Source organism: Eubalaena glacialis, chromosome 5, assembly GCF_028564815.1.
Source record: "Eubalaena glacialis isolate mEubGla1 chromosome 5, mEubGla1.1.hap2.+ XY, whole genome shotgun sequence".
In the NCBI taxonomy this organism is placed as follows: Eukaryota; Metazoa; Chordata; class Mammalia; order Artiodactyla; family Balaenidae; genus Eubalaena; species Eubalaena glacialis.
This window is the reverse complement of record NC_083720.1, coordinates 34,380,691-34,395,914: the sequence shown is the minus strand read 5'-3', so window position 1 is coordinate 34,395,914 and position 15,224 is coordinate 34,380,691. Positions and strand designations below refer to the sequence as shown.

Genomic DNA, 15,224 nt, shown 5'->3' with positions numbered 1-15,224 from the left:
AAAAAGAACCTGAGAATGTATTTTTGGAATATTTCTTGGCCAAAGATCAGGAAAGACTCCCTTCTCCTTGCTAGGCCCCCCTTATTTGTAAGGCACAAAATGTTTAGAACTTGGAAAAGCAGACATCGGTTAGAACAGTTTTTCAGCAGTGCCCCTTTTATTTTTGAGGTAATATTAAATAATAATTGAATACTATCCATACTGGTTTGCCAGCTCTCTACTAGTGAAGTTTCTGTCTGTGAGCTATTTTATACATCCCAGGAGAAAAGAAGCCCCGTCACTCCCCCCTCTGCCCTCTGACTTCCAGCCCCCAACCTTTTAGAAGGAGCAGCCAAAGGTAAGCTCCCAAAGGTCACAAGGTCCACTTGTGAATACAACCTGTTCACTGCATCTCTCCTCACCAGTGACCTGCCTTTCCTTTTTATATCCAGAAGAGTTCATAATAGTGATGCCTAATTGTAACTCTTTCTGTCAAATTTGGGGTGCTGAGAGACAGGCTTTTTATACCTTCCAATAAAAGTATCATAAATTAGGAAGAACCCACAAGTTCTCATAACATAGATCAGGATATGAAGGCTCCTTACATGATTCTCTTCTTCAATAACTTATGTAGATTATTTCTCTGGCACTGAATGGCCTAAGCCTTGTAAAACTATGTGCTGTTAAGTGTTATTGGTCAAATCCTTCTTCTTTCCTGATGAAGGAAGAATAGTTTCCAGGCAAATGACCCAGAAGCAAATTCACCTGCAAGTCAGGATTGTCCAAAGGCCAATCTAGTGCACCTTCCAAACTAATGCTGGAATTACCACCACAGTATGTTTCCCGAGGTTTGATTATGAAGCCTCTGTCGGGACTCCTGAAATGACTGGGCCAGGGACAGAGGAATGCTCACTATTCTTAGTGTCTATTCACATTCTAGGGGCAGTCTCTTTACATTGAACCATTAACTCTGCTATGATAGTATTTCTCCAGTTGTCTTAGCTCTGGGGTCAGCCAAGAGAACAACCTCTCTTTATTTCCATTTCCACAAGTGTGATCTGTGCACTTTTCCCCCCATACAGAGTCTTTCTAAGCCCTTTTGTAAAGCTCTACATTCTCAGGAAGTAGTGTCAGCATTAGAGATGTCTTACACATCAGTTACTAGAATCATATTAGTTTTAAAGGAAATAAAATTACTTCTGCAACTAGAGACTACAATGAAAATTAAGTTTGTGATGACATCAGGCTTGAAGCAAATCCACTTACACACACACATACACACTGCCCCACTATCTGTCACTGCTCTGATTTCATCTGTGACCTAGTTGTGGCTTCCAAAATTTTACATCCCCGTGGGGAAGCTCATTCTTGAAGATATTTAGCTTTCTTACATTTTACTTTATATAAAACCTTGGCTACATGTGAGGATTCCCATTTATCTCAACATCTCCTCAGCACTGTGATTTTTTTAATTAAAAATTTCCGTTTGGCAGCTCAAGAATTCTGAAATAGCAAGATATGCATCCCATTGAAGATGAGCTGTGAAAAATCTTTTTTTTTTTTTTTTAAAAAGGCAACGCTATTTATTTATTTATTTATTTGGCTGTGCTGGGTCTTCGTTTCTGTGCGAGGGCTTTCTCCAGTTGCGGCGAGCGGGGGCCTGTCACTGTTGCGGCCTCTCTTGCTGCAGAACACAAGCCCCAGACGCGCAGGCTCAGTAGTTGTGGCTCACAGGCCCAGTGGCTCCGCGGCATGTGGGATCTTCCCAGACCAGGGCTCGAACCCGTGTCCCCTGCATTGGCAGGCAGACTCTCAACCACTGCGCCACCAGGGAAGCCCCTGTGAAAAATCTTAGTTGAAATTTGTTTAACCTACCACTGCCTCACTCCTCAGAGATTCTAACTGTGAACTGAAAGACAAATCTCAATCATGTACAATTGTTTTCCATTTCATGGAGATTTGTGTACCACCCACTGAGAATGAGGGGCAATTATTTTTAATAATAGAGACAAAATTGGAAGGTGTTCCACTTACTAATTAAAAATCTTCCCTTGACTTAAATGTGTCCAGAAGAAGTTCTGAACTATGATTTTATACATTTTATCTCTAGCTGAAGACCAGGTTTATAACCTAATATAGTAGCAATGGGATATTTTAAAGACTAGACATGTCAAGTATTTTTTAACTGACCTGTTAGAAGTATTCATTCTCACACCTCTTCCCTCTCATAGTTTCATAGGATTCCAACCTTAAGGGAAACTTCCACACATCACTTCCCAAGAACACACGTGAAGACACTCTAAGCCTTTTCCCTTGCTAACAATAATCCTGCAGTGGCATTGTTTGTAATGAAGGAACCAGAAATCTCAACAGAATGCCTCATACGTACGTGTTTTCATTTAACAGAAAAGATGACCCCACAGGCTCGGTGTTCCACGGCTGAGACCCTAACTCAGGAGAAGGAACATCAGAGAATGATGGCAAAGCGTTCGAAAATCATCAAGGAGCTGATACAGACGGAAAAGGACTATCTCAATGATCTAGACCTGTGCGTTCGAGAAGTGGTTCAGCCCTTGAGAAACAAACAGGTAAATGCAACTTTGAGGGTCCCCCCTGCCGCCACCCATATCCTAAATAGGATCACCAGCACCATGAAATCAGCACTCAAGTGCATCAGGGTACCCTCTGCCACAGCGACGGTGGAGTGATGGGCCTCTTCCCCTGAGGCCCTGGGTGTGGGCTAGCAGAGGGATCCCCAGACTCAGACTTCTGTCAGCACAGGGACACCCAGAGTCAAGGAAACTGTATTCTAAACTATGGGCGAAAGGAAACTCAGTTTTTGCCATTTTGAAATTTCAATGTGTTCTTTCTTGGATTCCTGTGGAACTGCTAACAAAATGTGAGCAATGAGTTTTTAGCAGTTTAGGAACAACGCACTTAATTTGACCCAAAGAAGTCAAGGTTTCAGAAGAGAAAAATGTGGGGTTTTTTTTTCTCCCCTACATTGAGAGCTTAATTAAACTTATGACTATTAACTAAGTAAAATTCAACACAGAAATTAACCTGAATGTAAGATAAAAAATTTCTCTTTGATAGGACTGGCCTCAGACAAAACTTGAGGTGTAAGTTAATCATTCTCCTCCTTTTTAATCAAGGCCTTTTCAGGGAATTTCTTTCAGGCAATTAGAGTAAAGGTACAAGGATGTTTGTGTGTGTATATATATATGGTCACTAGGGCGGTAAGTGGTCCTCATATACAATTCAAACAATATACAAAAAACATAAACCATAAACAAAAACATAAACAAAGTAAAAATGATCAGAAATTCCACTACTCAAAGATAATCACTATTCACATGGTTGGGAACATCCTTTCAGACATCAGTTTGGACACTTACATATCAACACACACATATATATTTTTACATAAATGTAATCAGAACCACACATGCTACTTTGTAACATACTTGTTTCATTCAGCAGTCTGTTGGGTGTATCTTTTCATGACCACAAACACTTTGCAGTGGTTTTCTACTGTTACTGATGCTGAGACACAAATATTTCGGGTACTGTCACCTTATCTGCATAGAATAAATTCTTACAAGTGGAATTGCTAGGTCAAAGGATATGCATATTTAGGATTTTGATAAAAATTGCCAACTGACAACCAAAAACTTGATACTGTTCTAATTTTCATTCCCATTAATGTTGCTTGAGATGGTGCTTCTCTGCATCCTCTTTCAAGCTGAGCATTATTGGTTTTACAAACAACAATGAAGACCAGGTGCCTTCGATTTCTTCTGACAAATATCTTCTTATATATTCATCAGCCATTTCTATTCATTTAATCCCTATTCATATCCATGTCTTTTGCCCTTTAAAAAAAATTACGGCTTGTCTTTTTCTTATTGTTTTATAAAACCTCTTTTTACATTAGGGATATTCTTTTTCAGCCCCACATGTTGAAGCTAATTTTCTCAGTTTGTCTTTTGCCTTCTAACCTTGATTAAGGTTAAAAAGTCAAAACCTTCTTTATGGTTTATTCGTTTGTTTTTGCCGTGTTTAAGTGGTCGGATATATCCAACTTTGTGGATTCTGGGTTTGGCATCTTAACATGTACCCCATGATTATAAAAATATGGTGAGTCAATAGTTCCAGAATAGTTCAATTATTAAATCTTTCCCCCAGTACTTACAACATCCAGAAGCAAAGTTTATATTTCTTAGCACAAGACTCTTCTCAGAAATAACAGAAAAAGTATCTCGTCTACAAATCAGGGAAAACCAGTGTAGATCAAGGTGACCTTTGATATAAAAGGTTTTTTTTTTCTTTGTTTGGTTTAGGACAATGTATAAAGAAAAGTGGCAAAGCAGGCTTGGCATATTTCCTCATAGGGAATCATCTTTAGTTTTCTTCCCTCATGACTTTTTATTAGGTAGTTACTATTTGTTGGGTCCTGTTCCAAACACTTCATTAGTATTCTGATTTAATCCTCTCGCAGTTCTCAAGTTAGAAGGCAACTTTCTGAATCTGGAAATTTCTTAGTAATTCTGTAAAAGTAGGAATAACATTCATGGTCATGATAAAAATTTGCTCTCAAGTTTCATTGCTAAATATATAAAAATATTTTTGGTGTGTTTTTCATTTAATATAAACTAGTTGCATTGATGCAACCTCTATTCTGGCAGATATCCAGAATAGATATCTATAATTATTCAAATAATTATTATTCAAATTATTATTATTCAAATTATTATTCATAATTATTCAAATATTGATTTTAAATGCACGTGGCATTAGACTCTACCACTATCTACCCTCCCTTACGGTACAGTCCTAACCAGTCACTCCTATCTTTGAAAAAATTTAAACCTAGCTCCATGTCTCCGTAACTTCTCTCTCTCTCTACCTAATTTTGCCATCCATTTTTGGTAATTTCAACATTCAGGCAAGTGATCCACGCAGCCTCCCAGCCTCTCACTCGGTTCTTTGACTTGTTTATATCCAGCAATCTTTCCTCAACCCCATCTCAGCCACTCGTTCCAGGGCCACATCCTACAACCATCATTACCAATAACTTCACACCCTCGGAATCAGAATTCCAGGCTTACTGTTCTCTAACCCCCATGTCCTCTCTTTCAGCTCACTCCCGCTTCTATAGCCAACAATTTCCTGATGCTGCCAGGACTTCCACCCTACTGAGCTCCCCACTGCCTTTTCACATGTTCATCAAGCCCACACCTGGTTTAGTTCCCATGGGTCCTTCATTTTAAAAATCACTCCTTGCAGATGAACTCAATTCCCTTTTCGCTCTCTTTCCATTTACTTGCCTGAAAAAAACCTGCCCTCCATGAAGTTCCATTTTCTGCCTACTTTCCACCTTCATCCATGCAGCTGAACCAATCTCTTAAAATTCATGACCATTTTCTTCAAGTTGGCCCCCCAGTAATGTCTCTGAAAGTATTCTTTCACACCTTTTTCTTGCTCCTCACATCTCAAACACTCCCTCTTTTCTTTGAACTCTCAGCTAACACACTTTTCCATCATTTCATTGAGAAAATAGACACAGCAAGAAGGTTCACACACTCCCATCACCAAGTCTACCAACCTACCTGCATCTCTACCCCTATAACCTGGCCTGAAAACTTCTCTACTAATGCAGGATTCTATCCCCTCAAGCTCACTCCAGAATTTTAGTCCTGACAGTGTCCTTTTTCTGTCCTGCATAATTGATTTTACTCTCCCTATTGGATCTTTCTCATCGTTGTCTGCTATCTTAAAAAACAAAAACACAAACTCTCTCTTGATCCTAAAAGAATTGTCTATTTTCTCTATCTTTATTTCTTTCTCTTTTTAAGTTGAATATGAAGTATTTAATACGTATAAAAGCAAAGGTGATTAAGACATGTTTCAAAATAAGCACAATTTACCAAAATTCTGTCCCTGTGATGAGTTAATGATCAATATAAAAAAGACTACAGGGCTTCCCTGGTGGCGCAGTGGTTGAGAACCTGCCTGCTAATTCAGGGGACACGGGTTCGAGCCCTGGTCTGGGAAGATCCCACATGCCGCAGAGCAGCTAGGCCCATGAGCCACAACTACTGAGCCTGCGTGTCTGGAGCCTGTGCTCCGCAACAAGAGAGGCCGCGATAGTGAGAGGCCCGCGCACCGCAATGAAGAGTGGCCCCCGCTTGCCGCAACTAGAGAAAGCCCTCGCACAGAAACGAAGACCCAACACAGCCAAAATAAATAAATAAAAATAAATAAAAAGACCACAAATATAAGAAAATACCTTCCTTTGAATTCATAATCCATTTTTGTATCAAATGGAATCAGACGTTTATTCAGAATGAAAAGGTTCTCAATTTTACACCATCTACTACACTGGTGCATTAAACTGGTGTCACCAATATACATGCCGTTGCTGACCTATACTCTTGTGTATGCTCCCTAATTTTTGTTTGTGTTTTCACTTTTGTTGTGTTTCTTATTTTTTTGCTTCCTATGTAACTCTTAGGAGCAATTCTAAGCATTGGTGTTTCAGACCATGTAAAATAAAATGTTTCCGTTATGGTGACATGTCGTTTATTTATTTGGCATGTTTAACTTTGGCTCCCAATACTTTGAATTACCGTTCTCGTAACTCTAACTCATATTCCCTTTGTTATGCTATTGGGATTGCTTATAGCTTCTTGATTTTTCACATCTGGCACTTCCCTTTGTTTAGTTATCTTTCAGTGCTCTCTGCCTTCCTCCTTATGGAATTTAATTTCAGTCCAGTAATCTGTATGTCCTCTCCACTAATGTTGTAATAGCAATCAGTGGGAGGTTTCTGAGGTCTCATGTCTGATCAAGCTTTTCTCCACTTCTTAATGCTTTTAAGCTTTGGTTAAGTAAATAAATGCTCAGGAATTCAGATGATTCTTATAAACATTTATATGCATGCTGAGGTAGTTAATTTATGCCACCAGTTCGTTAACTTTACCACCTTTTCATTGTTCATTAGGTTTTTCATGTCCTCCTTCCCTCCTAAGCGTTTCAATACCATGGGCTTTGCACACAAGCCACCTGTCATCAGTTAGTGTCAAAATTTAGAAATTAACACATACAGTTTTCATGTTACCGTGGAAATGGTCTGCAAACCGTGCTTAGCTAAACCAGAGGCAACATAAATAAATATTTTACATGTACAGGTTAGGCTGGAAGGGACTTTGGGATGTCATCTGATGGATGTCTTTTCTCTTGTTGAGAAGACTGTCTTTTCTGCATTGTATTTCCTCCATGTCTTCTCTCTACACAACTGATCCATGTCTTTTCAGTCTCAGAAGAAACAAGTCAGTTTATAAAAGTGAATACAGGAAGAAGGAAGTTGAAAACTGAGAAAAGCACTGTTCTGAGTGAACTTGCATGAATGAATCAAGGTACAAATGAATGTCTGGACCCAGCGCTTGACCGACACCTGTTTTGTGATAATTGTAATTACAAAACTTGATCTTAATTTCAAGGCTTTTCTATAAACAAAACTTCACCTAACTGAAAGCAAGGTCAAATCCAGCACTTACATCTTCTTTAGTGACAGCATTGTGAGAGGTTTTGCAAAGAAGGCAAAAATTATCCACAACATTCAGTGTTGAGACATTTGGTGGGAAACTGGTCCTAGTTATTTATTATCCAAATAGGGCTATAGAAGAGACTCTACATTTCTGGCAGTAAGTCAAAATAAATCAAAACCAGAGTAAATTAACCTAACCATGGAAAATGGTTTTATGTGTAAGAAAGGACCAAAAAGTGATTGAAAATGATAGTTAGAGGAATTTAAATAAATGTTTTTACTTTTCTTAGTTTTTAATTATTTTTTTATTTGTAAAATTCACATAATACAAAAATACCAAAGATCTCAAGGACACAATAACATCTTATAGCTATTCAGTTTCCTTTTCTAGAGGCAAACACCATTACCAGCTCCTTTTTACCCCTCCAAGGGTATTCTATTTATGTATATATATTTGAATACACATTTAGTCAATTTTCATCTATGTAATAAGAAAGTTATATGTATTTATTTTGGATTCACTCATATTTGATCTAATTGTATGAATTATAATCGACGTTTTGTGTTTTCTAAAAAAGGACAAATAATTTTGTACTGACAAGAGCTCAACTGGAATTTTCTGTTAAAATTTGGATACCCTTTATGGCAGCAATTTTGTAAGTAATTTTCATTAGAAAAAATATATAGAAGAAAATAATCACCTATAGCTTTACCACTTAGAAATAAGCACTATAAATATTTTGGTTTATTGTCTAGGTATATACAGATATACCCTATTATTTTGTGAAATTATGATCATACCATATATACCCTTATGGAAACTCTTCCCCCTGAAAAATATATTTACATGTTTTATTTTAAGCCATAAATAACAAAAAGTAATTTAAATGGAAAATATTTTATTTTCTTTATTGAGGGACCATAAATTTGAGGAGAACAATATCAAGCTGTCTCTGTATGCAGAGTCCCTTGATGGAAAATGGTGCCCACAAGTATTATCATGCAAGTCTATGTGTCATGATGGCAATTGTTCTGTGTGATATATGTGACCTATAGTACGCCGTATTGACATCCTACCAAAACCCTCTCCCTCAGTGTCCAAAGTGGGTGAGGGGAGGCCTGGAATAGGAGAACATGAAAGACAGGGAATTAGAGAGGACAAAACTTTAACTTGTCCTTTTTTTTTTTCAAAGGGGCAAGGGAAGGAAGGGACCACAGGGCCCAGGGAATCAGCTTCCTGCTCCTGTCCCCTACTTGAGTGAAGTTGCTATAGCTTAAACTATGATATCAACCCTGATAGAGAAGCTTATGTGTGAGGAGAGAGCACAGAGCAGATCAAAGTATCTCTGAAGGGGGACAGGGAGGAGGAGGGTGTAAGTACATAACGATAATAAAAATGCTGTTCAAATACTGTAATGCCATGAAAATCTGTATATAACAGAAAGATGGCCATGGCCCAATTGATGTCCTATGAATTTTAAGCTATAGTTACTACATTTTAGTTTAGTGAATGATTTTTATTTTCCTTAGGACTTTGCTGTATTTTTAATGGCTCCCTCCTCACCAGAATGAGTCCATTGCTGTCTTATATAAAGGGGACTGTAGCTTCAGCACATGTTCTGGGAATTTCTCAGGCTTCCATTTTCTGCCTTCTCATCTGAGGTTTCTGGCTGGACGTTCCTGGTGTCTGTCTTGACCCCTCAAATCTGGGGTCTACCTCAATATCCAGGGCCTGGCTGCCTCTCTACATGAAAGCTGCTCCCAGGAGTTATACAGAGCACAGAGGCTGTGCAGCAGACCCTTTGGACAGCCTGCTTGTCTCACAATTTTAGTTTTGCTCCTTGGATGCACTCTCTGAGATTACTCTTAGTTCTGTCTGAATTGCCTCCTTAATCCCCTCCTCAGCCCAGCTCTCAGCCCACTTCTCCAAAAGAGGAATTCAGATAATGAAGTGAAATGAAACTTTGCCAATCTCACTGAACAAAGAACAGAATTACAGTCATGATAATTCACTGAAATACAAGATAAAAGAACCAAGGCAGAAATATTTTATCTAGTAATTATTAAAATATACCCAGCTTTCATTTATAGATAGATAGGTAGATAAATTAGGTTTCTCAAAGCTATTTACTAAAACTTTGCCTGCATAACAAATAGAGGAAATCATAGGTGAGCAAATATCTATTGTCATAAATCTTTAAGTGTCATAGAAGGACTCCTGTCAAAATTGTCTTCTCTAGCTGTCACCTTCACTAAAAGACTTTTACTGTTGTCAGAAATAATAGTCATTCACTTTTGCTTAATAGGCAACCATGCAATTTTTGCCCTCCTGTTTTTTCTATTACTGTACCCAGCTACTCTTTTTTTTTTAAGACTTTATTTTCTTAGAGCACTTTTAGGTTCACAGCAAAGTTGAGGGGAGATGTTGCATATACTCCTTGGCCTCGCGCAGGTATAACTTCCCCCATTATCAACATCCCCCACCAGAGTGTTAGTTTTGTTACAACTGGTGAAACTACATTGACACATTGTTATCACCCAAAGTCCAGAGTTCACATGATGGTTCACTTTTGTGTTGTCTATAGGTTTTGACAAATGTATAATGACACGTCATTATGGTATCGTGGAGAGTATTTTTACCGCCCTAAAAATCCTCTCTTATTCCCAGAATGTCATATAGTTGGAATCACACAGTATGCAGTCTTTTCAGATTGACTTCTTTCACTTAGTAATATGCATTTATGGTTCCTTCTTGTCTTTTTATGGCTTGATAGCTCATTTCCTTTTAGGGCTGAACAGTGTTCCATTGTCTGGATGGACCACAGTTTATCCATTCACCTACTGAAGGGCATCATGGTTGCTCCCAAGCTTTGGCAATTATGAATAAAGCTGCTACAAACAACAATGTACAGGTTTTGTGTGGACATAAGTTTTCATTCCACTTGGGTGAAAACCAAGAAGCATGATTGCTGGATCATATGGTAATATGTTTAGCTTTGTAAGAAACCACCAAATTGTCTTCCAAAGTGGCTGTAGTATTTTGCATTCCTGCCAGCAATGAATGAGAGTTTCTGTTGCATCACATCCTCACCAGCATTTGGTGTTGTCAGTGTTCTGGATTTTGGCCATTCTAATAGGTTTGTAATGGTGTCTCATTGCTTTAATTTGCATTTCCCCAGTGACATATGATGTGGAACATCTTTTCATATGTTTGTCATCCGTATGTCTTCTCTGGTGAGGTGTCCATTAATATCTTTGGCCTATTTTTTAATCGGGTCGTTTGTTTTTCTATTATTGAGTTTTAAGAGTTCTTTGTATATTTAACAGTCCTTTGCCAGATGTGTCTTTGAGAATATTCTTCCCATTCTGTGGCTTGTCTTCTCATTCTCTTGATATTGTCTTGCATGGAGCAGAGGTTTTTCATTTTAATGAAGTCCAACTTATCAATTATTTCTTTCATGGATCACGCTTTTGTTGATGTACCTAAAAAGTCATTGCCATACTCAAAGTCATCTAGGTTTTTTCCTATGTTATCTTCTAGGTTTTTTTCTTAATAGTTTTGCATTTTACATTTAGTTCTGTGATCCATTTTGAGTTAATTTTGTGAAGGGTGTAAAGTCTGTGTCTAGATCCATTTTTTTACACATGGATGCCCAGTTGTCCCAGCACCATTTGTTGAGAAAACTATCTTTGCTCCATTGTACTTCCTTTATTCCATTGTTAAAGGTAAGTTAACTATACTTGTGCGGATCTACTTCTGAGCTCTTCTATTAATCTATTTGTCTGTCCCTTTCCCAATACCATATTGTCTTGATTACTGTAGCTTAATGGTAAGGCTTGAAGTCAGGTAATATCAGTATTCCAACTTTGTTCTTCTCTTTCAATATTGTGTTGGCTATTCTGGGTCTTTTGTCTCTTCATATAAACTATATAAACTTTAGAATCAGTTTATCAATATCCACAAAAGAACTGTTGGGCTTTTGATTAGGATTGTATTGAATCTATAGATCAAGTTGGGAGGAACTGACATCTTGACAATATCGAGTCTTCCTATCCAAGAACATGGAATATCTTTCCATTTATTTAGTTCTTCTTTGATTTTGCTCATTAGAGTTTTGAGCTTTCCTTGGATAGGTCTTGTACATATTTTGTTAGATTTATATCTAAATATTTCATTTTGGGGGATGCTAATGTAAATGGCGTTGTGTTACTAATTTCAAATTCCACTTGTTCATTGCTGGTATGGAAAGCAATTAACTTTTGTCTATTAACCCTGTAACCTGCAACCTTGCAATAATCACTTAGTAGTTCCGGGAGGTTTTTTTGTTGATTGTTTTGTATTTTCTACATAGACAATAGTGTCATCTATGAGCAAAGACAGTTTTATGTCTTTCTTCCTAATCTGTATACCTTATATTTCCTTTGTCTTATTGCATTAGCTAGAACTTCCAGTACAATATTGAAAATGAGTGATGAGAGGGAACATCCTTGCCTTGTACCTGACCTTAGCAAATATGCTTCAAGTTTCTCACCATTAAGTTAGCTGTAGGTTTTTTGTAGATATTCTTTGTCAAGTTGAGGAAATACCTCTCTATTCCTAGTTTATCGAGTTTTTTTTATCATGAATCGGCATTGGATTTTGTCAAATGCTTTTTCTGTATCTATCATGATCATGTGATTTTTTTCTTTTTTTAATCTGATGTGATGGATTACATTAATTGTTTTTTGAATGTTGAACTGTCACTGCATACCTGGGATAAATCCCACTCAGTCTTAGTGTATAATTCTTTTTATACATTTTTAAATTTAATATGCTAATATTTTGTTGATGATTTTTGCATCTCTATTCATGAGATATACTGGTCCATAGTTTTCTTTTCTTGTAATGTCATTGCCTGGTTTTGGTATTAGGATAATTCTGGTCTCATAGACTCACCCAGCTACTCTTTCTGTCTCTGTTAACTCCCAAAATTTTCAGATTGTATTCTAGGCCTCAAATATATTCCACCTTAGTTCGCTAAGCATAACTTTCTTAAAATCAACCCTGTCTCCTCCATGAAATTTCTGTGGACTAAGTAGAATCAAGATGTTGATTTCTCACAGACATGTCTTATTTATGCAAGCAATCACCATACTCCATTCATAACATGTTCTATAATATCATATCAAAATTCAATGCACACATAGTCTTGCAAGATATTGCAGTTGGAGGAACTTGTAAAGGGCACACAGGATCCCTCTAATTTTTTTTTTGTTTAACAACTGCATGTGAATTTACAATTATTTCAAAATAAAAAGTTTAATTTAAAATTATAATGCCCTTATTCTTTCTCTCTTCCTTTCTCTCCTTAACTATATTATCCTTTTAAATATACATGTAAAATTTTATATGCAAGAATGAAAACCTTTCCTATGACTCTACCTTGTTTATTCTGCCAAACTTTCCAATTAATTCTCTTTTTATTGTGATTTCAGGGAGGAAGAGACTACATTTTTAGCATAAGGATACACATTAAGTTGTTTAGAAGAATCTTTGTAGTATATAATAATCTCCCAAGTATCTTGGCTCTTTCTCATGCTATGCTTAGAATACCAGAAATCTTTCTGGATTGTAAAACAAATGGAGGAAAAAGCCAACTAAGTCCCTCTCTCCACTTCCACCTCCTACTCAATCTAGTCCTTTCCCCTGTAGAGTCCAGCAGCTCCTGTGGTCAAACTTCTCAGTAACAGGACTTCACAGAGTGAGCGCAGAGATAAAAGCCAGGCTGATAATATGAAAACAAATGCTGCCCAGAAAGTCAGAAAGCACAGCACTTTATTTTAGTTGCTATATTAAATAAAAGTCTGGAAAAAATCAAAGCAATTCCTGCTAACTATAATTGAGATGCTGGGAGCAATGACTCAGAAATGCACTTGAATTTCTGATTCTGCTTTGTACTGACTTTTCTGAGCTAATGTGCTGACTTTAAAATACTATACTCTTGCTGGAAATCTTCTTGAAACATTGATACATATATTCTTCAGTCCTCTAAAAATACTGAATTTCGTGGTTACTACGATCACATCACAATGAAGAATCCCATGATCTATATGGCCAGGTTAGAACTCCATGTTTTTTAAGATCAAAGACTTCATTTTCACTCTCCTTGTGGAATCTCTACATTTATTACATAGTCTGAGCCATTGTTCCTCCATTATAAGGTCAAATAATTGATGTTACATTAGAAAAGCAAAAAAAAAACAACAAACTCAATGAAGTTTTCCTTACTTTTTAAGAAGTTTGTCAATCAGTTTGGAAAAGTCTATAGTTGTGGAACATTAAATATAAAAATAAAAATCACATCAGTAAATGGTGCTGCCAAGCACAATGTCACTGTGTTAATATACAACCTGTAACTGACACTGAGTCATCACTGTCACTGTGTTAATATACAAGATGTAACTGACATTGAGTCATCTCTGTTCACGTTCTGATTTTCCCTGGGAGGGACCTTTCTGCTTTGTCATCTTGGAAGACAGTTTGCTGTCAGATTGGATTCAGATTAAGTTGGGTATGGAAGTGATACATCAATATTCTAGTATGTGAAACTTCTTTTTATAGGTAAGAAAAATCTCTTTTCTTTGCTTGTTCAGAAGGCCTCAGCTCAAAAAATAAGGGATTTTAAAAAATCCTTGAATTACAGTTTTATGATGGAAACTCTCCCCCGTGTTGTTACATTTGTAAGCACCTCATAATCTCAATTTCAGGGTGACTCCAGTTTTCTTTAATTTTTATAATCTATAGTCCAGGTCAAAAAGTGCTGGGCCAAGGGAGGAGATAAATGAATGCATTTTCCATTTCAGTGCAGGGGTTGGAAAGCTCAAAATTGAAAAAGAGAGATGTGATACACAAATCTGTCTTAATATCTAGGAAAGTCATTCCTTTAGCCTGGGTAACAAGATCGTGCTCATCACCTCACTTCTCAGAACTGAGATGCATAAACCACTATTTTAATTTGCTTTTATCTGTTAAAATAAGCAACAAAATTTCAGTAGCTGTGATTATTATAATGGTGCTATAAACCTCTCTAATGAAATGCCAGAGATGTGGGGCAACTTTACACATAGATGAACTAAGCATAGATGAACATTGCTGTGCATATCAGTACAGGGCCATGAATCCTGGACTCCAAAGAATAAATACTAGGTCAGAAAGGAAGCATATATCAGGGAAACACGTATTTATTAATAAGCACTTATTTAGGGCACTTTAGATACAGAGAAGTCGTTGATTATGTGAGTTAATTAATAATTAATTTTATGCCATTTGGAGTACACAAAGACATGTGAGACTCATCCTTTGCCATTAAAAGACTGAAAATCCCTAGTTAGAGGTGACAAGACTCATAGCTATGAAAAGATAACTTGTAATGCAAAGCAACAATTGATAAGTGCAGACAATAAATGCGGTTGAGTTCACAGAAGGGACAGATCACTTCCAGATAGATTAAGTAGGCAATATTCCATAGAGAATGTAATATTTTAGTTGAATATGCAAATTAAAAGATTAAGTGTTTGTCAAGTGTCTACTTTATGCAAGGCCCTTTGTTAAATTCTGCATGGAAATCATAGAAATTTATATCATGGTCCTGCCCTAAAAGAGTTTATAATATGGTCAAGAAAATGACTCATAAACACATAAAAACCCAAGTAA

At 37.0% G+C, this 15,224-nt stretch overlaps 1 protein-coding gene across 1 annotated transcript in view; it reads left to right on the top strand.

Moving 5' to 3' along the window:
- ARHGEF38 (Rho guanine nucleotide exchange factor 38) overlaps nucleotides 1–15,224 on the top strand; it is a 145,864-nt gene that overhangs the window by 37,352 nt on the left and 93,288 nt on the right. Inside the window, exon 2 of the mRNA XM_061191193.1 lies at nucleotides 2,386–2,567. Within this exon, the coding sequence (XP_061047176.1) occupies nucleotides 2,386–2,567 (182 nt within the window). The remainder of the gene's footprint in view (nucleotides 1–2,385; nucleotides 2,568–15,224) is intronic.